Here is a 24,029-nt window from a genome sequence, read left to right as displayed (position 1 = left end):
GTCCTCGTACCTCAATTGCTGCTCGAACTCCTGGATGCCAACTACTCACCGCGCACTCTCATTGCTCGCCAACTCCTCTCTGGTGGCTTTGCGCAACAGCTTATATCTACACGCCCTGAACCTTCTCGAACCTTCCAACCACGCCCTGTGACGCAGTGCTGCCGCCACACACTCTGAGCCCTGATTGGCGGCTCACGCTTACCGTCAGCTCCTCTGCCGCCCTCATTCGGTCCCGCCCCGACCCTCCTAGGCCTGCCTCATGTTAATTCGCACCAAAAGAACCAAAGGCAGCACAAAGAGGCATGAGGCGATATAAGGCAATGGAAGTAAGAGAAGGACCTATTCTCCTTACTCTACTCAACGCAGAACTAACATAGGAAAAGGACTATTTTCACAAATACAAAGAGATAACTACACCATCGCGAGGCTTCATGTTGTTTGTGTGACTAACTATGAGGGGGGAATTTAACCTTTATTATACTGACTTACCAAAACTCAAAACCGCAACAATATAATTGCCTTGTCTTCTACAAGATTCTTTTAAACCGTAATACAATATCGTTAAGATTCATCAAATAATTATTACTGAAACATTTCTATAATCACATCTAATATTAGTGTTCCTCTCTTGAGCAATACATTGGAGATTGGTGCCTTCGTGAGGATTTTGATAAGAGACCAGAAAGGAGATTTGTCATTATAACACATGTTGTTTAACTATCTTGACAATTAAAAGGATGAGGAACAAATTTCAATTGAGATGCTGGCAATAACTTGCCTACTCATGAAGATAGACATCTCACGAACACTTGGAAGTCCAAAATGGACTTCCACACCCCCCTCTTCCTGGGATATGGAAGCAATATGAAATCTTCAGATATGAAATCTTTCCTCTTCTCCAATGGCTTGATCTCTGATCATCAATTTGGTTTCAGACCTGGTCACTCTACTCTGGCCATGCTGCTTCTGCTTTCTCAACAATGGATGGAGGTCCTCAACGCCAAACAGGAAATTAGAGCCGTCTCCCTTGACATTTCACGTGCCTTCGATACGGTCTGGCACCCTGCTCTGCTCACCAAACTCTCCTCCTTTGGTATCCATGGAAATCTCCACGCATGGCTGGCGGACTTCCTCTCTGGTCGTAGTCAACGTGTGGCCCTGAATGGGTTTCTCTCATCTCCTCTACCTGTTCAGGCTGGAGTTCCCCAAGGTAGTGTTCTGGGCCCTGTGCTTTTTCTGGTCTTCATCAATGATCTCTCTGACTCTCTTGAAAATCCTCTCTATCTCTTTGCTGACGACTCTACTCTCTGTCGCTCCATTCCTCATCCCTCAGATCGGCAGTCTGCAGCCTCCTCACTCTCTGCAGACCTGGACAAAATCACAGACTGGTCAAACAAATGGAACATGTCTTTCAATCCTGATAAATCTCACACTCTTACGATGTCTCTCCGAAAAGACCGACTGGAAAACCCTCCCATCCACTTTCTGAATAATCCTCTCCAAGAAGTTCTGTCACTCAAGCTTTTGGGTCTCACTATTTGCCATGATCTTTCCTGGGAAAACCACATTTCAAATCTGGCCTCCAAAGCCAGTCGCCGACTGGGCATCCTCCATCGTGCGAAGTCCTTCCTTGGCACACCTGAGCTCCTCACCACATACAAGGCTTTCATCCGCAGCTCTATGGAATACTGCTCTCCCCTCTGGTCTGGTGCTCCTGCCTCACACCTAGCCCGTCTTCACGCTGTTGAAACCAAAGCGTTCAGAATCATTGGAATCCCCCGCGATGAAGCTAACTCCAAGGGCCTTTCACTCACTCACCGCAGGCAGGTTGGTGGTCTTTCCGTCTTCTACCGACTCCTCTCTGGCCTTGCCCCCCCAGCCCTCTCTGGGCTCTGTCCCCCAAATATTCCTACAGGTCGCACAAGATCTGCCTGCAACCCTCTTATGGTTAAACTGCCAAAATCAAGACTTTCTGCTCACCTTCACTCCTTCATTCCTCTTTTCTCCCGCCTCTGGAACAAACTCCCTCACTCTCTTCAATCCCACTCCACCCTCCAGGTCTTTAAAACAGCTGTTCACCACCATCTCTTATCCTCCCCCATCCAAAACCTTGATCTTTTGTACCCCCGCTAATTTCGGTCCCCTTGTGTTTTATACTTCTCCCACCCCCCCCCCCCTTCCCACGCCTCCTGCCCCCAAGCCCTCTCCCTCCCACACTTCTCCCTGCTCTCAAATGTTGTGGTTGTGTGCTTCCCCTTCTCTCCCCATCTTGTCTTCCGCTCCCTCTTTTTGTATATTTTGTTTGTCTGGTTGATTTGTTTGTGAAATAAATGTTAGCTCTTTCACGAGCCTCGATTCAGTATACAAAAAAAAAAAAAAAAAAAAAAAATTGAAGAGCACATTCAGCTTTCACATAACTAGGGCATGCCCGTACTATATATATGCCCGTACTATATATCTATCTAAAATTATATCCCCCCCCTCTATTTACATGAAATGGTTTGGTCCATTCGCAACGCCAAAGCGAACGGCGAACGGCTTGCGAGTACAGTGACAATCCCCCCCCCTCTATTTACATGAAATGGTTTCGTCCATTCGCAACGACCACAGAACCCCCCCCCCCTCTATTTACATGGAATGGTTTGGTCCATTCGCAACGCCGGCACACGCGATCGTTCGCTGCTCTCTGATTGGTTGAATCGTTTTTTGTACATAGCTCGGTAAGTAATTGTCCGATTAATATGAAACCTTGAAAAGGCACATCCTCGGGTCCCCAGCAATATACCTGGCAAGTTAAAAGTATATCGGACCCGTGGTTGTCGAGAAACAGCGGTCACAGACAGACAAACGTACAAACGTACAAACGTACAGAGATTACTGGAATTATAGATAGATATTCACAAAAAATTTCACATGACATCCAATTTCCTCTAATATCTATCAGATCTCATGAGAAATCATAATGGATTTTTTAAATAAGTGTTTAAAACCTTGACCAATCCAGTATATATCTCACGGCTGTTTTCAGATCCTGCTTCCCCTAACGTGAAGGCGAGCAACTCACAAAAACTGACCTTCATTGTCTCACCAATACTCAAAGATGTATTTTGCCAATTTTCAGGGTCATCTTCATCACTTCCTCGTTTCAGGGACGTTTCAACAGCAACTGAGCCTGATAGGACCTCGATGGACACTTTAAGGTCTGCAGTTATGAAGTTCTCCAGATGAAGGCCTATGGGAGTAAAGGTTGATGAAGGATAATAATAAACAAGTTGAATGTTAAGTACAGAACCTGCATTTAATATGAAGGAAGTATATGTTTATAAGAATGGAAAAATAAATTACATTAATGAACAGGATTATAAATAATTAAATTGATATATGTGGGAAAATTACACGCCCAGACCAGGAATCGAACCCAGGTCCTCTGGTGAACCGTACCAGTGCTCTGCCATCTGAGCTATCCTAGTGACCCTGACCGAGCATGCAAATTTCCCACATATATGATTGCCACTCTCTTTCCGTCAATGCTTCCGGGGCACTCGCTGCCAACCATAGGAGCACCAACGGCCTGCTCAGGAGAGAGTGTTCCTCCAACGGGGAGACAAATCCATGTCCGCTATTATAAACACCACTGGGGGCATTTAAAAAAAAAATTTTGATACTGAATCGAGGCTCGTGAAAGAGCTAACATTTATTTCACAAACAAATCAACCAGACAAACAAAACATACAAAAAGAGGGAGCGGAAGACAAGATGGGGAGAGGAGGGGAAGCACACAAACACAACACCTGAGAGCAGGGAGAAGCGCGGGAGGGAGAGGGCCTGGGGGTAGGAGGAGTGGGAAGGGGGGAGGGGGGGAGGGGGGGAGAGGTATAAAACACAAGGAGACCAAGGACTTCCAGGACAGAAGTTGGTATTTCAAAAAAGTGTAGGATTTGGGGTGAAATTAGTGGGGGTAGAGAAGATCAAGGTTTTGGATGGGGGAAGATAAGAGATGGTGGTGAACAGTTGAATATAAACAGGTGAATATAAACAATTAAATAAATGAACGGGATTATAAATAATTAAATTGACCTGTGTTTGATTCCTGGTCTAGGCGTGTTATGTTCCCACATATATCAATATAAGGAAAAAAAATTATGACCTGGAAAATCAGCAAGGAAGACAGCCTCCTCTCCCTCAGATAACTGTGCATCCAGTTCACGAAGGCGCTGTCGCCATGGAGACAACTGTGCCAATAGGGGTAACAGCCATGGTGCTGGGCGCAAGGGAGACCAATTGGCTCGCACAAGGTCCACTCTTGGATCGACAAGCCTTGAAATTGACATGATGGAATCGGAAAAAAAATTGGAGTAAAACACTAAAATGGGGAATGAAAGCGGGGGAGGGGTAACTACCATAAGAATTAATATAGAAGTAGAGAATGTCCAAATTATTAATGATCATTATAACTTCTTATGATTGGAAATGGTTACATCCACCAGAATAGCTCAAAGATTGTATAATCACCATTTTGTGTCGACTGCTCGTTCGATTCTTGTCAAATCTGACAAAAACAATTGTTCTGGTGCTTTGCAGGTAGGGCCTGGAATATACCATTCTTTTTGAGGAAGCATTAAGCTGACTATCCCTATGAGTAGCGCTTCGTTGGTGGACCATATTGACCTGTGGTTCCTTTCAAAAAAGGTGACCAGAGTGTGTTCATGCCCGAATAAGGTTCCAAATTCCTGCCCTCACTACCACTGAGAAGGCAATGGCCAACCAATTAGGGTGTTCCGAGCAAGGAAACTGGTTCAGCCACACCAATGCTTAAATCTGGGAGATTGGTGCTATATTTGCATTTATGGAAGGCTATTACAAAGTAAACACGTATGTTAAGCAGGATAGGTTAAGCAAATAAACCTCTGGTATAAATCGTACTTTTAAATTATTATTATTTAATTAAATGACGGTCACCTCTTCGGGTTGTAGTTCAGACCTCTGCTGATTTGAGGTGTGGGGGGGGGGGGGTCGCCCTGGGAGCCCCCTGATATGAAATCGAAAAATCTTAGACAGAGCGATCCTGCAGATCATCGAGTACAAGAGCTGTATCGGGTTTCAGAGCAATCAGTTTGTAAATAACGGGCGAGTAGGGATCTGAAGTTTGGGGTCCCCCCTCCAACCCCCTTTCACCGGGAGCCCCCATGATTCGAAAAAAAAAAAATCGAAGCCCGAACGATTGTGCGGACTACTGTCTTGTATTCATGTGCCAAGTTTCAGAACGATCAGCCAGGTGATAAGGGAGGAGTAGCAAAAATAGCAAAAAGTTAACAGACGGACATCCGGATATGACGACCCATTTTATTATAAGTTCATCTCTTTGAGAATCAGGATTAGATGACCGAAAAATAGATTAAAACTGCAAACTATTATAATGTTTAAATAACAATACCTGATAATCAAGTTTTGAATAAAAACACTTTCTGACAGTGTCTGGGCAGCGACAGGTGAAATCCCAGTGCAAATAAATGGGCATTATGTGTGGCATTCTTTGTGGATAAACCTTTGCTGGAATCTGTCATTGAGTGAGCTCCAGATGTCCATGTAGATCTGTGGCTCTTGCACGTCATGCCACGTTTGCAGGATGTGCGCTGCACATGCTGCGTACTGTTTCTGCATGTCCGGGTGATCCTTCCATCTCCGAGTCAACGCCCAAACCTACAATGCAAATAAAGTGATTACAGCATGATCCTCCATGATAATATCACAAAATATTTATTCAAAAACAGATGTTAACCAGAGAGTTCATAGAACCTGTTACCCTGTGTGGTGTTCAAATTTTTAAAAAATTCCAAAACTTTACCTTTAATTTAAGATTGTAAGGCCGTAGAAAAAAAATTATTCTGCTATTTACTACCATTGACGCAGTGGCTCTTACACCACCCTATCTAACACTGCACGATTCTTCCAAATCAGAGGCACTCCTTTCCTGTTACCAGCACAAAAGGCCTTGTGCAATTGAGGACTCCAGCAGTTTAATTATGTCCTATAATCTGCATTACCTGCCGAGTGCCTTGCTCAGAATCGATGTCACGTGTGCTCTGCATGCGCCCGCTATCATGCTACAATAAACAGTTTGTGGACGTCACAGTAGTTATTTGTGTCTGTTGTATGTGTTCTTCATAACGTCCTTAAAAACAGTAAGTTTTGTGTTTGGAATGATTTTCAATTTTGTTTGACTGCCAGGTACCAGACTTTGACTGCCAGAGTAAAAATATTATCTCTCTCTCCTCCCTGCGCATGCACAATCAGGACAAATTCAGAGCCAAAGTACTGTTAAACGGCAGGTTTTTTTTCCCCAATTTGCGTTGCGATTAGTGTTCAAAATATACCATTCAATAAAACGAATTTGTTCCTCGATCAAAAACGACGTTTGTGGCCAGAAGGACTGAGAGACGGACAGACATGAACCAATTATTTAAGTTAACCCCCAATTTTCACTTCGTGGGGGCGGGGTAATTAAACTCAAATCTACCTTAAAGGGACACTAAATGCATTAATGCCAATAATTAAATAAATAAAATCACATTTTAATTTCGGTAATTGTAATATGTTAAACATCTGGAAATTAAAATTTCGTAATGGAGTGGCGTTGATAACTTGGTGCTTTGGCTTGGTCTTGATAACTCGGTCTTGCCTCCATGCCTACGAGCAACAGGTTTGCATCAGTGGATTTTTCTGCGACCATAGTTTCCTTGGCCTTAATGTAATTTGTGTCTAAGCTCCTCCATGACACATAATTGCTGAAGAAAAATAAATGACAATTAAAATGCATTGAAACTTCAACATTGATGGAAGAACCTGTAAGTGCCATAAGTAAAGCCCAATAAAAATAGAAGTGGATTCATGAACCTCCAAACAATCAATCACAAACTGAAAGTCGGAATGATATTTGCAAATTATATTTGTGGCTTGTATAAAACAATGGGGGAAATGCATTTGCATAGAAGTCTTTACCCCGGGTTTCAGAAACCCTGTCTCTCCTGTTTTCCCATCTTTGTACATGATGCGGACATGCTGGTGTGAACGGCTGAGACAGGAATGGGTAGAGACAAAGACAAAGACACTTGTCAGGTGAAGACATGACGTAAGTTACGATAAAATTACCATTGAAAAAATAAATGACAAAAGCTTAAATCACAAACCACTCCAGCCTTATCCTCTATTAACATGATAACATGCTTGACATAAGAATGGAATCATACTCGTCCAGATTGCAAGGAGGAAGTAAACAACTCGATCAATCAAAAGTATCATCCTTTTAACAGAGCATCAGTGCTGCCGAAGCAGTTCCTGGGCAAAGGTTACGTTGGGTGGTTTTCCGTTGCCTGCAGAGCAATCAGTAAGGTGTAGCGGTTACCGCTGGGTGTACACAATCGCCTTACACCTACCAAGGACGCGGCCAGGGAGCAATCACCATGCCGGGCTCGTCCAGGCCGCCCGGACAGGCCCAGACGCGCCTCTCCCGGGCATGCCCGGACTCGCTGTTCCCGGGCTCGCCCGAGCCTCCCGGGCAAGCCCGGTCTCGTCTTTCCCGGGCATGCCCAGACTCGTCTTTCCAGGGCTCGCCCAGGACACCCGGGCAGGTCCAGACTCGCCTTTCCAGGGCTCACCCAGGACACCCGGGCATGCCCGCTCTCGCCTTTCCAGGGCTCGCCCAGGACGCCCGGGCATGCCCGCCCTCGCCTTTCCAGGGCTCACCCAGGATGCCCGGGCATGCCCGCTCTCGCCTTTCCAGGGCTCGCCCGCCCTCGCTTTTCCCGGGCATGCCTGCCCTCGCCTTTCCAGGGCTCACACAGGACACCCGGGCATGCCCGCTCTCGCCTTTCCAGGGCTCGCCCAGGACACCCGGGCATGCCCGCTCTCGCCTTTCCAGGGCTCGCCCAGGACGCCCGGGCATGCCCGCCCTCGCCTTTCCAGGGCTCGCCCAGGATACCCGGGCATGCCCGCTCTCGCCTTTCCAGGGCTCGCCCGCCCTCGCCTTTCCCGGGCATGCCCGCCCTCGCCTTTCCAGGGCTCACCCAGGACACCCGGGCATGCCCGCTCTCGCCTTTCCAGGGCTCGCCCAGGACACCCGGGCATGCCCGCTCTCGCCTTTCCAGGGCTCGCCCAGGACGCCCGGGCATGCCCGCCCTCGCCTTTCCAGGGCTCGCCCAGGATGCCCGGGCAGGTCCAGACTCGCCTTTCCAGGACTCGCCCTTGACGCCTGGGCATGCCCGGTCTCGCTTTTCCCGGGCAAACGCTCCGGCATAATGTGTATATATATTGCTGCCCGATAAACGGGCTTTTCAGAGTACCCGAGTTTGATACGTGCAATAAAGCAACTCGGACGAATTTCTGTCTTTGGTCGCGTCAATCCTTCCGACTCGCGTTGGAGCATCGCTCCTTCAAGGGAAGGAATTTAGGATTTGGCCAGAGTGCCGGCGATAACCCGACCACACTTTGCGAAAGTCTTCTGGGGAATCTTTGATGTCGACCAACAACCATTGATGGCAGACGGGTCCTTTGGCTTAACGTCCATTTGATAGGCGGCATTGTCCTGCATCAAAACATTAGGATGACAGTTTATAGGTGGGTGGAGATTCAAACCCAGGCTAGACAGCTCCAATGTGAGTGTGCACAACTCTCGGATACCGTCACAGCCGCCAAGTAACATTGAAATGCAGAAAATGGTCGCTTTTTGAGATAAGGAATTAAAGCAAGAAAGGGCAGGCAGTTAAAATAATAAAACATGGAAATACACAAAAGCATACCGTATTTCTTGGTGTGCAAGTCAATACTTTTTACCTGTAAGTCTGGGCCTCGACTTGTATTCAGAATCGACTTATCTATGGATTAATACATAACTAGCAGGGACCTGTGGAATAGAGCTCTGCGAAAAACCTTCCCTATATTTGGGTGGTGTATAGGCAACGAAGCGCTGCCTCACATGCTCCTGGAAGTTTATGTTTACTGCTAACAACCCATTGTTGATTTTAGTGATCTGTACACTTACTGCCAAAAAATAATGTTATGAATTTGTTTTATGTCCCCATAGATCAGACATCGGAGTGAAAATAAACGATTAATATTGCAAAATGAAAGTGTCAATGAAGGTGAATTTGAAGTGCCAATCAGGAAACAAACGTGTTGTTTCATAAGCTTACATCTCGTTGAAACAAACGTTGTGAATTAGCGTTATCGGGGCATCGCCTTTGTTTCAATTGACGTCATTTGTGCTTTGTGATGGCGAACAATAGTTATAATCAGTAAAAAATAAAACTTTTATTTCAGTGTCGGATCGAGGGAGAGGGACGAGGGGGATGGAGTCCCTGAGGACATTTTACATTTTCAATTTGTTTTACATATAGGCTTTGTTTGACCCTGGCTTTTGTTGATAGTCATCACAAAGGCTGTCCTGACCGGAAACTGTCATCGTCGGAGTTAGAAAGGAAGATCCGTGTCATATGGAGAAAAATAATTATAGGAATAAGGAGAATAGACCCGGCACGCTCACCAATGAGCATCCGGACCTCAGGAAGATCAGGGATCTTGGTTAAATGAATTAGTAACCAGAAGTGGTTTCTGAAATAATACACATGAAATAATTATTACGTCATTGCCGTACGATATATTATAAACGTTAACGTTATTATTATGACAAACACGACATTAACATGAAACATAACCTAATTCGTTATGGCCAGACCTGCAGAACTTCAACGGAAAAAGTCCTTGTTGGCCATGGGAGATAACATTTATTTGGGCGGTGAAAAGGCATCAGGGCGCAGAAAAAAAAAGAGATGGTATTCATAGAACACTTACCCTGCGCAGTCAACTTGTTGCGAGCCAACTCTTCTGTTTTTGAACTTTTTTTTTTCTTTGATCCAATATGGCTGCCAGACCACGTGAGCGACTACATCATAAATTTATATTCTCTAATATAATTGTTGCATAAATCACGCTCAATACATTTCAAACTGATCAGACTAAGCGTTGTCCCTGTCGAATTATGACGTCATAATTATGGCACCAATGACGTCATCGTTAACAACACCTATTCCCCATATGGAGTTCTTTACAATGAGCCATGTTTCAATTTTTTCCATGCAGCGGTTTTGGAGATATAGAGGTGCAACATTTTTTGGTATTTCTAATATGGCGTCTGTACCACATGACCTATGACGTCATGATTATCATTAAAATATTCAACATGAGGAGGCGCTCCTATGGTGAAAATTCCGTGCCCATCAGACTAACAGTTGCTGAGAAAAAAAATTCACAATGATCGGATAAGTGTTGTACTTCTCGAATTATGACGTCATAACGAAGGCACCGATGAAATCATCATTAACATATGTTATTCCCCATGGGGAGTACTTGACAATGAGCCATGTTGCAATTTTTTCCATGGAGTGGTTTCGGAGATATAGAGGTGCAACGTTTTTCGATTTTTTCCAAGATGGCGTCTGTACCACGTGACATATGACGTTATAATTAGCATAAAAAAATTCTACAGGAGGAGCCGCACATATTCTGAAAATTTTGTGTCCATCGGTCTAACAGTTGCAGAGGAATTTTTGTTTTATTCATACTGATCAGATCAAGCGTTGTACTTGTCAAATTATGAAGTCATAATTAAGGCACTGTTGACATCACCATCAACATATCTTATTCCCCATGGTGAGTACTTGACAATGAGTCACGTTTCAATTTTTTCCATTGAGCAGTTTGGGAGATATAGAGGTGTAACGTTTTTCCAAGATGGCGTCCATACCACGTGATCTGTGACGTCATAATTATTAATAAAAAAATTCTACAGGCGGAGGCGCTTCTATGGTAAAGTTTTGTGTCAATCGGACCAACGTTTGCTGAGAAAATGAATTTTTAAAATGCAGACACGTACGGCACATGGCGTACGGCATACGTACGTAGCTGAATGCTGAACCCCACTTTTCGCTTCGCGAGCGCAGGAAAATAACACTGGCCGTGTATAGGAAACCGAAACGCTGTATCGATCGCTTCGGGAAAAAAATTGAACCCACGGAACCGAAAAAATTGAACCCACGGAACAAAAACGGTAGAAGTCCTTGTTGGCCATAAGAGAAAATCTTTATTTGATCCTCCCACCTCCTACTCTCCCTCCCCCAATCTCCAACTATCCCATCCACCTCCCCCACCCCCTGAAAACCTCTAACTCTCTCTCCACCCCATCCCAACTTCCTCCTCCACTAGAGTCCCTTTATAGAGAGAGTAGCGACAACTAACGATTTGATGCCATTTTGAGTCCATTCAGTGCGGAGCCGCCGTATGGCGCTAGTGCATTGAACCGTGTATTCCATTATGTTCTCTATGTATGAGAGATGGGAATGGTCTTTTCCATGTTGATAATGAACAAATTATGTGAAGATGACAAAATAGAAGATTTATGACAACTAAGAGCCATATGATAAAGAAGAAAATCACAGAGCTGGTTGTGAGTTAACAGTCACAGACATTTAGAACCATGACAAAGAAGGAATGAACTAGACAGGTACACGTGCTGCTTATTTCAGCCTCATTTTAATTTCAGGGAGGCGAGAGCAAGACTCGAACACCTCCTGCTTATACATGTACATGTACAATACAATGTTAAGAGTTATCTTTGTATTTCTGCAGTTGTTTGACCTTGTTTATCGTGTGTGGGTATATATTTGTGTTTGTTAAATTTTCATATTTAAATTATTAATCTAAACTTTGCTGCATGTTGCCGATCATATATTAATCCCACCAAAAATAGATTAGCCCCCCTACCCCCGGCCCCCTCTTTCCCTCTCTCCCTCTATCTATCTCTCTCTCTATCTCTCTCTCTCTCTCTCTCTCTCACACACACACACACACACACACACACACACACACACACACACACACACACACACACACACACACACAAACACACACACACACACACACACACACACACACACTCTCTAATACATATACAAATTACATATTTACAATCACACACACACACATACACGCATGTGCTAATGCACACACATACAAATTATAAATTGAAAGTCACACACACAAACACAAGTTAATGTCCTCACACATTCAAATCAACAGAGACAAATACATACATTCAATGCATGCCCCCCCCCCCCCCTTTCTCAGTTGTGGCATACAACTGTATCACTGGCATGAATTGGTTTCTAGCAAATTCTTTCTGGAGCATCATTGAAAATTTTGAATGACAATAATCCTATCTTCCATGTGAAAGTACAAAAAATGAAACTTATTTTATTATTTGTTTTACGTAGGTCTCAGAGACCATTGTGAAAGGCTTTGAACTCATTTACGATTAATACTCAAACCGTGAACCTGTAACCTTCCACTTTTATAGCAAATTACATAATTTTGTTAAAAACAAAGCATGTCATTCACTTGTTGGAGTACTAACTACCACAGGCAGGAAAGTGCCTTTAGCAGAGGGCATTGGTACATGTATATAAACAACAATTTGTAAGTTTTGATTCATGTACCTCAAAACAGAGTATACAACTATACATGCTCAAATTCTCGTCATTCATAAAGAGCTCCTTTGCGAGATATTCATACAGTACATTTATTTAATTTGCAACCAATATTACAATCATTCCCTCTCAGAAATATCATGTTGAAATGTATGTTAGTCCATAGCTTTAAAATAACTTGGATATGTGTATTATTCCCTGTTGAAATAACATATTAGAGAAAATGTTAATGATAACATTTTCAAAATGATTATTTAGTCCAATTATCCACGTAAGTTGCTAGCTTGTAGGTGTACAGCACATTGCAGTCCTGCAACTGAAGTCCAATGGAAATATCTATTTCACTTTTGCAGCCAATTGTCTCATTGCCATGCTCTTGCTGCCAAGTTCACCCCCCTTCTTTGCTTGTGCAGCTTGTTGCCTGCGTTGATGTGTCTTTTTCTTACAAAAGATGTGTAGGCGTGTGTTGATGAATTTTGTAAGCAGTTTGGCTTTCAGATTGTGGCTCGTTGGGAAGTGAACATCTCTCGTTATCTGCTCTGCTCTCTCCACAAACATTGTTGCGACGTTCTTTTCAGCCATGAAAGCATCCTGTGCACCACAAAATGGCACGCGTTGTGGCGCGTCCGTGTTGTGGCGGACACGATGGCTCGCTGGCGTGGTGACATCATTCCGCGCACCAAGATGGCACATCCATCGATGTAAAACACGAATGAGAACGCTGCGTACAGCGGGAACGTTAAAACGCTGACCGATATGCGTCCGATCCTGATCCTGTCCGCGATGGACTCAAAATGGCTCCACGCAATCACATGACTAGATTTTTCCGGACCCTCTATGTCGCAACTCTGTATATAAAGGGACTCTATCCTCCACCCCCCCCCCCCTCCCCCCCATCCCCAGAAAATTAGTTACGGCTTGTTATCAGTTATCAGTATACCGCTTCTCATTGAGTCATAAACAATACAAATCTTTAAACCTGTTAATTTGTAGTCACGACAAAGGGATTGCAGTGTTATGACTATAGTTACTATAATTATTAACGTTATGTTATTATTACCGGTATTATGAAAGCGATATACTGTTTAAAGAAACTTAGGCTAATTAATTAGTTACTTCCACGCTACAAGCCTTCGTTGGCCATGTGAGAAGACCTCCATTTAGGCGGTGAAAAGGCAATGGAGCGCTGCCTTAAACTCTCAAAGGGAAAAAACCCGGGCAGTGTATAGGCAACAGGAAGTCAAGAACGCTACATCGATCGCTCCAGAAAAAAAAACCTGAAGCCGCCTGTAGGCAAGGCCTAATGTGGTTACGACTAATGTGGACCAGCACGAGTCGTTCGATTTCGACAGTATGAAATGTGAGAAAGACATGAAGTCTCACACATGAGGTCTAAGGCCTATAGGTGAGGGTGAGACTACCGGAAGTAAGCTGTAACACGTGCCCTTTTGTGGTTTGTTTTGAACGTATCCAATCACGTGACTGTTGTCTTGTCGCGAAGGGTGCACTAACCGGGATAGTCAGGTTCACTATGTCAATAAATTATATTTCGTTCAAAATCATGGTAGATTAGCAAACCTATACATTTTTGGAAAGGTTATAGCATAAGGAAACTAAAAATCAATGTTTACATTTGGAGAGATACCTGTATGGCGGCCATTTTGGATTTTCAAAATGGCCACTGTAAAATACATATTTTGTTCTATTTCTGCCTCTAATTACCCTAAAAACTTTTTAAAATATACTAAACCTATATTTTCAGGGACAAGGAATCCAACGAAAGTATCAAATTAGTGCTATGGGGAATGGTAAGACACGAATCAAAGGTTTTGAAGTGCAAAATACTGTCTTTATATTCGCGATAAGTTGCATAATCAAATACATGTTATCATTTTGTACAGGCAGTTAATAACATCAAAATGTGTCACAATAATTCATATCACCAAACATACACAGGCAGTCAGCAAAATCATATATACACATGCAGTCAGTATAACTTCACATCTACACAGGCAGTCAATGACAAAATATACACAGGCAGTCATTGGCATCAAACATACACGATTACAGAATATGCCATTTAGAGTTCGTCATCACTGTCCTGTGTGTCGTATCCGACAATATAGTCCGCATCGTTTTCACAGTCCGTTCCACACAAGCAAAGGTCGGTCAAATTGATTGGCAAATCGAATTGGTCGAATGGTCGATCGAATCGAATTCGATGAATCTAATCGAATCGATCGAATGGTCGATCGAAACGATTGGTCGAATGGTCGAATTGGTCGAATGGAATTGGTCGATTGGTCGAATTGGTCGGAATTGGCAAATGTAAACATTGATTTTCAGATTTTCCATGTAATAACGTTTCCAAAAATGTATAGGTTTGCTAATCTACCATGATTTTGAACGAAAAAACATTGTGAACCTGACTAGGAGTTACGTAGTTCCGCGGGCGCCTATATCTAATGTGTCGTTCGAAGGCCTGTGACGCCTATCCTTTCGATATATGATCATTTTAGCAATCGCTTTGTTTGTGTTGCATACTGAACAGAAAACGTAAAGGTAGAGAATGGCAATTGTGAATATGACAGGTTCGACGATGTGTTTCACCTGAACTGCATGAAAATCAAAATGCCTGTCGGTGGAGTCAGCCGTCCTATGCCGTAATGGCATCGCAGACGTAGCGCGGCAGACAGAAAACTGCCGCTACTTTAATATACAGATGATTCAGTCGGTTGTTTTAAACACTGTCCCTCTATATGATACCAAACATGTTGAAAAACTATTTACATTCCTAATTTATCCGAAAGGTCGCCCCACAATGTAATTCAAATTACACAAAAAAATTTAATATTCATGACCCTGGAAGTATCGTAGGTAGCGATGCCTTATGAGTGTCAGGGAGGAAGCATCACCTCTATTATTCTGATTGACAGTTTTGCTAACTACCTTAGTTGATCTAGCTTCGTCTTGTACTCCAAATCGACTTATCTATGAATGAAGGAAAGAAAAATGGGAAAAGTAGCCGATTCAACGTGTACTCCATAATGACATATACACTTAAAATATGGTAAATGTTGAATTTGGGTCATAATCACAAAATATCATGAGTTATATTGCAACGAAACAACCACCTATCCAAAAATAGAAAGACAACACACGTGTAATAGACAATATGGATTAGAAAATTTAACAATTGACAGCGAAATAAATGGTTCAAGAAGATTCTATCCACGCACCTGTGTATCATCATGTCCCAGGAGTAACCATACAGGCCTCCAGTCCAGGTATTATAGCCCTTGGGACGGATGGGAATGCAAATTCAAGTGAGTGCAGGAGGGAACGAAACACCTACTGAAAAGTGAAACAGTTACGACTAATGTCGTCCAGCATGAGTCGTTCGATTTCGACAGTATGAAATGTGAGAAAGAAAGACATCTTGTGACTTTCATGTAGAGGGAGAACAAATCAAAAAGTTTAGCATGCATGAAATTGCAAAACTCGCACCTGGGATATAAAGTGAGAATATGGCAGGAAGAGCTGCTCGCAGATGTAGATTATAGTAAAAGCTGCTCCAATACGGTGGATCCATCGCATTCCCCCTCCACTTGCTCCTTTCATGCTTGTCTTCTTTCTTCCACCTGTTGCTCCACTTGTCTGTGTCACTCCCGCCATCTTTGAGTCAATACTTGTGTTCTTCCCCCTCTCCTCTGACTCTCCTCCCTCACCTTTTGTCTCTTTTGTTGTGTCTTTTCTATCAATGGCAAGTTTACTCCTTCCTATTACTTTACTGTCAACCGTTCCTTGCTGTCTCTTCAATTCCACAGTGCTCTCAGGGTAAAGACAGAGCTCACTTCTGATTGGCTGGTTTCTACCAAATCCCAGTCTCTTCGGCCAATCAGCTGCAAGAAACAAAGGCCCACTTGCAAGCATGGCATATGGAAACATACCTACAGGTAAGGGATGAGGTGAGTAGAAAACAGGTGGGAAGATGATTAATTAGTGAAAGGAAACATTAAGGTGGGGAAAAAAAGTTTTTGGTGAGATGTAAGAGAAGGACAAGGGGGAGGCAAACGAAGGGGACTCGGCTTGACTTGAGCAACATGTGGCAGCATGCAATCTCATTTGTTGGGCTATTGCTGGTTGTGAAAGAAAACAGGAAACCACATAAACTATATTCCCTTGTTTTTTGACTCAGTGGCACAAGAAATGTGCAAGAAAATTGAAGATTTTGTAAGAGACGGGACCCCACAAAGTAAACGGGACCCCACACCCTCTGGGTTGAGGTTCCGCATTCGTCAGGGGAGGCAGCAAAAGGCCCACTTCGGTCATCAACTTGTGAAATCCTTGCAAGAAGATGCAAAATATATTTGCATCAGAAAAAGGAAATGTACAAACAATGCTGAGAGCTGGAGAGCATGGGAATATGAAAAGACAAATTAGGAGAGCAAGAATTAAGATCTGGATTCGGCCAGTAGAATTTTTTGAAGTGATTCTTCACCATTGAGAGATAGGGCAAAAAACGATTTATAGCATAATATCTCAAAAGGTTGTGCATGGATTCAGACGAAAGTTGGTGGACGGTTTTGGTGTGTGACAAGCAATAATTGATTCAATTTTGGTAAATTCGAATCCAGATCCGGATCAGATAATTTTTTAAGTGATTCTTCACCATTGGGAGATCGGGCCAAAAACGATACAAAGCAGGATATCTCAAAAAAGTTGTGGACTGATGATTTTGATTAAATGTGATTCTGTATTGTGATTTTCTGGTCTACTCTGGGATACAAAACGTAAATTGTTCACCTGGTGGAGGTATGCTCTCTACTGAGTGCCGTTCTAGTTAGTGTATGTGATGCTACATGGAAAGAGGATGGTGATTTTATGAGAAATTTATGATGGAGGACAATGAAATCAGAGGGGTTGTCATGTTGCTTGATTAATTAGTCACCCTAGCCAGAGGAGAGGGTATTGCATTTGGGTCCGTTTGTTTGTCCTAACAAAACACGCGTATGCGTATTAATTACATTAGACCCTTTAGAATCCTAAGACCCTTTACGACCCCTAAGACCTCCACTAACCTTTACAACCCTGAGACCCATTAAGACCACAAAGACCCTAAGGACCCCTAAGAACCTTTAAGACACCAAAAATACTTTAGAGCCTTGAGAACACAAAGACCTTTTATAACCCTAACACCATTTCAGACCCCTAAGACCCTATTCAAACTCTAAGACCCTTTAAGACACTGTAGAACCATAAAACCTATAATGACCCAAAAGACCCAGAGGACCCAAAAGACCCCTGAAGACCCTTAAAGACCCAGAGAACCCCAAAATAACCCAAAAACCCAGAGGACCCAAAAGACCCCGAGGACCCAAAGGACAAAACCACACACGTCCTGACGAGGGTCTGCAATCTCCGATTGCTCTTTCTTGTTGCTAAATGTATGAAAAAGTTTATTCAGCAGAATGACGAGTTATTACTTGCTAGATTAAAGGCTGAATCTGTGTATGGAGTGCCATCCTCTAGAGCGCATACCTCCGCCAGGCTGAACAGTTTACGTTTTGTATCCCACTGATAGGCCAGATCTGGATCCAGATCTTCAACAAAATCTAATCGGCTTGTTCTTGTCACCTACCCAACGGGTCCACCAAGTTTCGTCCGAATCTATCCACAACTTTTTGAGATATTGCGCTATTTATAGTGGGGTTGACCTTTATTTTTTGGGCACCGTGGTCCCCTTTTTGAAGCAATGTTTTATGGCCGGATGCCCTTCCTGCCGCCAACCCTGTTAGTCGCCCCTTGCGACACACAGGGAATTACCAGTGAACTGGCAATTTGAGTACCAGTTCACTGGTAATTCCCTGTGTGTCGCAAGAGGCGGCTAACAGGGTTGGCGGCAGGAAGGGCATCCGGCCATAAAACATTGCTTCAAAAAGGGGACCACGGTGCCCAAAAAAGGCCAACCCCTGCTCTGCGGGGAAAAATGGCCTCTAAAGGTGGTTCTTCTCAATGGTGAAAAATCACTTTAAAAATTTGCATCCGGATCTTCATCAACATCTAATCAATTAATTCTTGTCACATACACAACTTGCTGACCACATTTCGGTCGAATCCGTCCATAACTTTTTGAAATATCCTGCACACGGATAAACAGGGGTGAAAATATAACCATTAACCACTGTTGACCTTCAGTGGTCGAGGTAAAAATGGCCAGTAAAGGGAGAAGGAAAAGGAACATGCAAAAGCCTTGAGTGTTAAAGACAGCTGAGTATTTGAATATCTATACACATTGTAAACATTATCAGATTATTTTGCCAGTAGTTTATTTGCCAATTTGGGCTGTAGGTAATGAAAGGATTTAAAAAAGATGTATTATGACGTCAGTGCTTGAGAAGCAGAGATAAGAGCAATGTTGTTGCAAGTGGTAATGAAGCACTCAATGGTATTCAAATGGCTCTGCTTAAAAGGCCAAACTGAAATTTCTGGGTGCATTACTTTGTTGTTAAAAAAGACAAAAAGTGGATAATATTTACATCTCACATTGCAGGATCCAGCCCTTTTAAAAACATAGTGGCACTGCCCCTGGGCTCACCTAGTAGAACCATATATGACCCACAAAATATGTAGCGGAGCAAAATACCAATTTTTTGCAATCCCCTGGTTTTTTAATACCGTGAACAAACTTTGGTAGATCACTGGTAATGAAGGTTGTGGTCAAGTTTCAACGAAATTGTGTGTGTGTAGTTTCGGAGAATAAGTTGTGAGTGTTTACGTACAGCCTGACTCGCTGCCTGACCGAAGGACACCGCGTGATGCTAATACCTCCGATGAACAATTTTTGTTCCAGGTGAGCTAAAAACGAATTCATGATTTTTAAGTGAAAGAACCCACTTATAAACATAGAGTTTTTGTTGTTCCAAGCACTTCTTTCCAAGTGACATCGAAAGGGAATTTCAGCGAGAATTATTTGGGATGAAAGAAATGGCGCTCCACATAAAGTCTGCGGTTCCTAGTGTTTCCTGGCTCACTCTACCAGGGACAGTGCATATGGTAGCATGGTGGTGTCTTCCACCGAGTGGAAGATTAAGCGGAAAGAAGGGATGTGAATCGAGGTACGAGAGGAAAAAGTGAAACAAAGAGGAGAAGCAAGAAGGAGGCATTCGGGAGGTGATTAATAAGGGCTGATATGAAACACACCTATATTGAACAGCTGTGAATTCATGATGTGAAAATAAGACGTCATAACAAGGCCAAGAAGCCGAGTTACTGGGAAGGTGAGCAGGAATCCAGCAGAGATATCCAGTCCAAAACCACCTCCATGTACAACCAGCCAGCAAATCATCTCCTCGGAAAGAAACAGCCTGTGAGAATCATAAAATAAATTGATTTGCTTTTGCTGCATCAAAATGATGGATGATGACTGAGCTGTGCACATATGATGGAGAGGAAAAGGGGTGCACAATCAGAAAACAGAAAAAGAATAATAAAGAGAAAAATCAAAGATGCATGAGTGTCAAGACATGGTGGGTGATTAACAAAGAAAAGAGAAACAAAACTGTGTAAGCATCAGAAACTAACAAGATGCAGAAGCGCCATCGATTTTGCACTCAAAACCATTCATGTAAATAACGTTTGAATAAACTCTGCATTTTAATGTAAACGATACAAAATTACATGCAATACCTGAAAGGTTGAAAAAGCCAATGGGATCCAAGTTTTCCCATGGAATATCCAGCCAGCCAATCAAAATCAAGCTTCTTTAGGCCAGCAATGAAATAGACAATAAACACCTGTTCCAAAAGAAACTTGTTACAATGGCAATGGCTCTGTATCCGTTTCAGGGACAGTTTTGGAATGAAGCAAGTATGACAACAACAACAACAAACCATACGCAACTAAATTGGGCCAGCAGGATGAAATTAGAGCTAGCAGGGTGGGAGAAAAACCTTTTTATTTTTTTTTGTATACAATATCGAGGCTCGTGTAAGAGCTAACATTAATCACACACAAAAACTGGACACATAAAACATACAATAAAGGGAGCGGGAGACAAGATGGGGAGAGAGAGGGAATCACACAAGTACAACAGGAGAGAACAGGGACATCGGGAGATCTGTGGGAGGGAGAGGGCTTGGGGGGAGGAGGCGTGGGAAGAAGGGGAGGGGGTGGGGTGGGAGAGGTATAAAACACAAGGACACTGCAAGGACTTCCAGGAAAGAAGTCGGTATTTCAAAAAAGTGGATCTGGCGTGAATTAACGGGGGTAGAAAAGATCAAGGTTTTTGATGGGGGGGAAGATAAGAGATGGTGGTGAACAGCTGTTTTAAAGACCTGGAGGGATGAGTGGGATTGAAGAGAGTGAGGGAGTTTGTTCCAGAGGCGGGAGTAAAGAGGAATGAAAGAGTGAAGGTGAACAGAGAGTCTTGATTTTGGCAATTTCACCAGAAGAGGGTTGCTGGCAGAATCTCATGCGACCTGTCGGAATATTTGTGGGACAGAGCCCAGAGAAAGCTGGGGGACCTAGGCCGGATAGGAGTCGGTAGAAAACAGAAAGACCACCAACCTGCCTGTGGTGAGTGAGTGAAAAGCCGTCAGAGTTAGCTTCATCGCGGGAGATTCCAATGATTCTGATTGCTTTGGTTTCAACAGCGTGAAGCCGAGCGAGGTGTGAGGCAGGGGCACCAGCCCAGAGGGGAGAACAGTATTCCATTGAGCTGCCGATGAAAGATTTTCATGTCGTGAGGAGCTCAGGTGTGCCAAGGAAGGACTTCGCACGACGGAGGATGCCCAGTCGGCGACTGGCTTTGGAGGCCAGCTTGAAAATGTGGTTTTCCCAGGAAAGATTATGGCAGATAGTGAGACCCAAAAGCTTGAGTGACAGAACTTCTTGGAGAGGATTGTTGAGAAAGTAGATGGGAGGGTTGTCCAGTCGGTTTTTTTGGAGAGACATAGTAAGAGTGTGAGATTTGTCAGGATTGAAAGACATGTTCCACTTGTTTGACCAGTCTGTGATTTTGTCCAGGTCTGCAGAGAGTGAGGAGGCTGCAGACTGCCGATCTGAGGGATTAGGAATGGAGCGGCAGAGAGTGGAGTCATCAGCAAAGAGATAGAGAGGATTTTTCATGGAGTCGGAGAGATCATTGATGAAGACCAGAAAAAGCACAGGGCCCACAACACTGCCTTGGGGAACTCCAGCCTGAACAGGAAGGGGAGATGAGAGAAATCCATTCAGGACCACACATTGACTACGACCAGAGAGGAAGTCTGCAAGCCATGCCTGAAGATTTCCATGGATACCATAGGAGGAGAGTTTGGTGAGCAGAGCGGGGTGCCAGACCGTATCGAAGGTACGTGATATGTCAAGGGAGACAGCTCTGAATTCCTTTTTGGCATTGGGGAACTCCATCCATTGTTGAGACAGCAGAAGCAGCATGTCCAGAGTAGAGTGACCTGGTCTGAAACCAAATTGATGATCAGAGATCAAGCCATTGGAAAGAGGAAGGATTTTATATCCGAAGCAATGCTAAAGGATGTTTGCTGATTTCGAAACTGATGGCAGATGACCTTGAGCAAAAGAGAGGGTGAAGAGAACAGAGAGAGAGTGAGATAAAGCGGCAGAGCAGGATTTTAGGACCCGTGGGCTGATACCGTCTGGTCCAGTTGCAGAATCAGAGTCGAGGTTTGACAGAGACTTCTTCACCTTGTCAGGAGAGAAGGACACAGAATCCAGGAGCAGCTGGGTTTGACTGGGTAAGGTGGGTACAGAGAGAGATGGGTTTGGGACACAAGATTTTGAGGCAAACACAGAGTTGAGACATTCGGCTTTGTCACATGCGGTGTCAACTGTGTAGCCGTTTGAGGTAAGGGAGGGAATGGAGGGGGAACAAACACCAGAAACAGATTTGACCAGATGCCACCAGGATTTGGAGGAGGGAGACAGGTTTGAGAGTTCTGTCTTGAGTAGAGAGATAGTGTTTCCTGGCTCTCCTGAGGGTAGACACACACTTGCTCCGAGCTTCGTGGAAGTAACTGAGATTGCCTTCAGTTGGATTAGCCTTCCAAGAGGCAAAGGCAAGTTGTTTCAGGGTAACTGCCGGATCCAGCCAGTATAAATTTTTAAGTGATTCTTCACCATTGAGTAATATGGCCAACCAGGCAGAGGTATGCCCTCTACTGAGTGCCGTTCTAGTTTCAAGTGTTATACTTCATTTTACATTCTCATTGAGAGTCACAGGTAGAAATGTAATATGTTTGTGAATTACAACACACTATCTTTTGATTACACCCATCAGGGAAGTGACAGGTCGGCACGCATAGTCGTTATAAAAAGAAAAAAAATGTAGATTTGGCAAAATAGAGTGAAGGTGAAAAGGACAGAGACAGAGCTTGGAAAAAGGAAAGGCTCATGTGTTGAAGAGATGGTGGAGAGGTGGAAGGGAGTTTAGGGGGCAGTATAATAAATGGGAATTAGTGAATGAATAATGAGGAATGGATTTAAAAACAAATAGGTTCCAAAGGAAAGTGAAAATAAAAACATCAGAAATAAGATGAGGGCAGGAACGAGTGAGTTGATTGGGAAGAGCAAACCTGTGCACGGACGACAGTGTAGTTCCAGAGCGGAATATCGGCCCTCTTGCCTCCGCGTACTATCAGTCCATCTACAGACCTGCCAGCATTAGACAAACGCAGTACGCAGTGAAAGAAATACTGCATTTTGATGAATAAGAATCTGAACGATATCCCATAAAAGCATATGCAAAAATGACGTACTCATGCAACACTTTCGCCGTTTCCATGAATATGATGTTTTAACATGATTGGACAAATTTTTAAGGGATCCAAAAGGCAGAGGCTATTGGAAAAAAATCCCCATTTTACATTTTGCTTCCTGAAAACTAGACAGCAACTGTTGTGATTCTTACATTAAACCAAACTCAGTGGCATAATGGTTCGAGTCTGGGAGGTGGGCGGTTCGAACAGATCGACCACCTAAACCCAAAGAATTCAAAAATGGTCAAGCATCCGTCCTTGACGTTCACATTTAAAAAGGATAGAGCAGAGTCAAACGACCACAGGTTGACAAACTTTCAGAAGGCTTGATGTACCTAATGGCCTCCCTGCATTGAAGTTCCTAAAAGGGAACTCTTAAACCTTCACCTCCAGCTTGAAGTAGATAAAGTTAAAAAGCCACTCTTGCTGAAAATAGAAGACATTCCCAAAGTTTTCATTGTACTCTCCCTCACATTGTTTGCCGTGATGGCATTTTTTAGATACTCTGTGATGCATGCCATAAAGATAGGTATGTTGTCTCACCAACCCAATTCAAGTTCCTTACATTGTTTTTTTTAATGGTTTTGAGGGTCACATGGTAAAATTTGCTGGTGTCGTATCTCTCAGGAAAACCCTAAAATTATAGAATTGGAAAAATACTGTTCAGACTTGTAATGTTCACCATCATTTTGTATTCAGCCTGTGGCTGCTTGTCGTA

General features: G+C 43.4%; 1 protein-coding gene across 5 annotated transcripts in view; it reads right to left on the bottom strand.

Annotated features, from left to right (window-relative positions):
- Window positions 1-24,029, bottom strand: part of GGCX (gamma-glutamyl carboxylase) — a 74,881-nt gene that overhangs the window by 12,621 nt on the left and 38,231 nt on the right. For all 5 annotated transcript variants that reach the window (XM_078769820.1, XM_068097870.2, XM_078769821.1 and 2 more), the window contains exons 5-13: window positions 23,129-23,207; window positions 20,226-20,332; window positions 19,740-19,903; window positions 16,044-16,486; window positions 15,776-15,834; window positions 7,000-7,072; window positions 5,546-5,700; window positions 4,148-4,317; window positions 3,075-3,232 (exon numbers count right to left, since the gene is read on the bottom strand). In XM_078769820.1, the coding sequence (XP_078625946.1) occupies window positions 3,075-3,232; window positions 4,148-4,317; window positions 5,546-5,700; window positions 7,000-7,072; window positions 15,776-15,834; window positions 16,044-16,486; window positions 19,740-19,903; window positions 20,226-20,332; window positions 23,129-23,207 (1,408 nt within the window). The remainder of the gene's footprint in view (window positions 1-3,074; window positions 3,233-4,147; window positions 4,318-5,545; window positions 5,701-6,999; window positions 7,073-15,775; window positions 15,835-16,043; window positions 16,487-19,739; window positions 19,904-20,225; window positions 20,333-23,128; window positions 23,208-24,029) is intronic.

The sequence above is a fragment of the Myxine glutinosa genome, chromosome 1, assembly GCF_964187855.1.
Source record: "Myxine glutinosa chromosome 1, kmMyxGlut1.1, whole genome shotgun sequence".
NCBI lineage: Eukaryota > Metazoa > Chordata > Myxini > Myxiniformes > Myxinidae > Myxine > Myxine glutinosa.
Note: the sequence above shows the minus strand (reverse complement) of the source record. Positions and strands in the feature narration are given on the sequence as shown.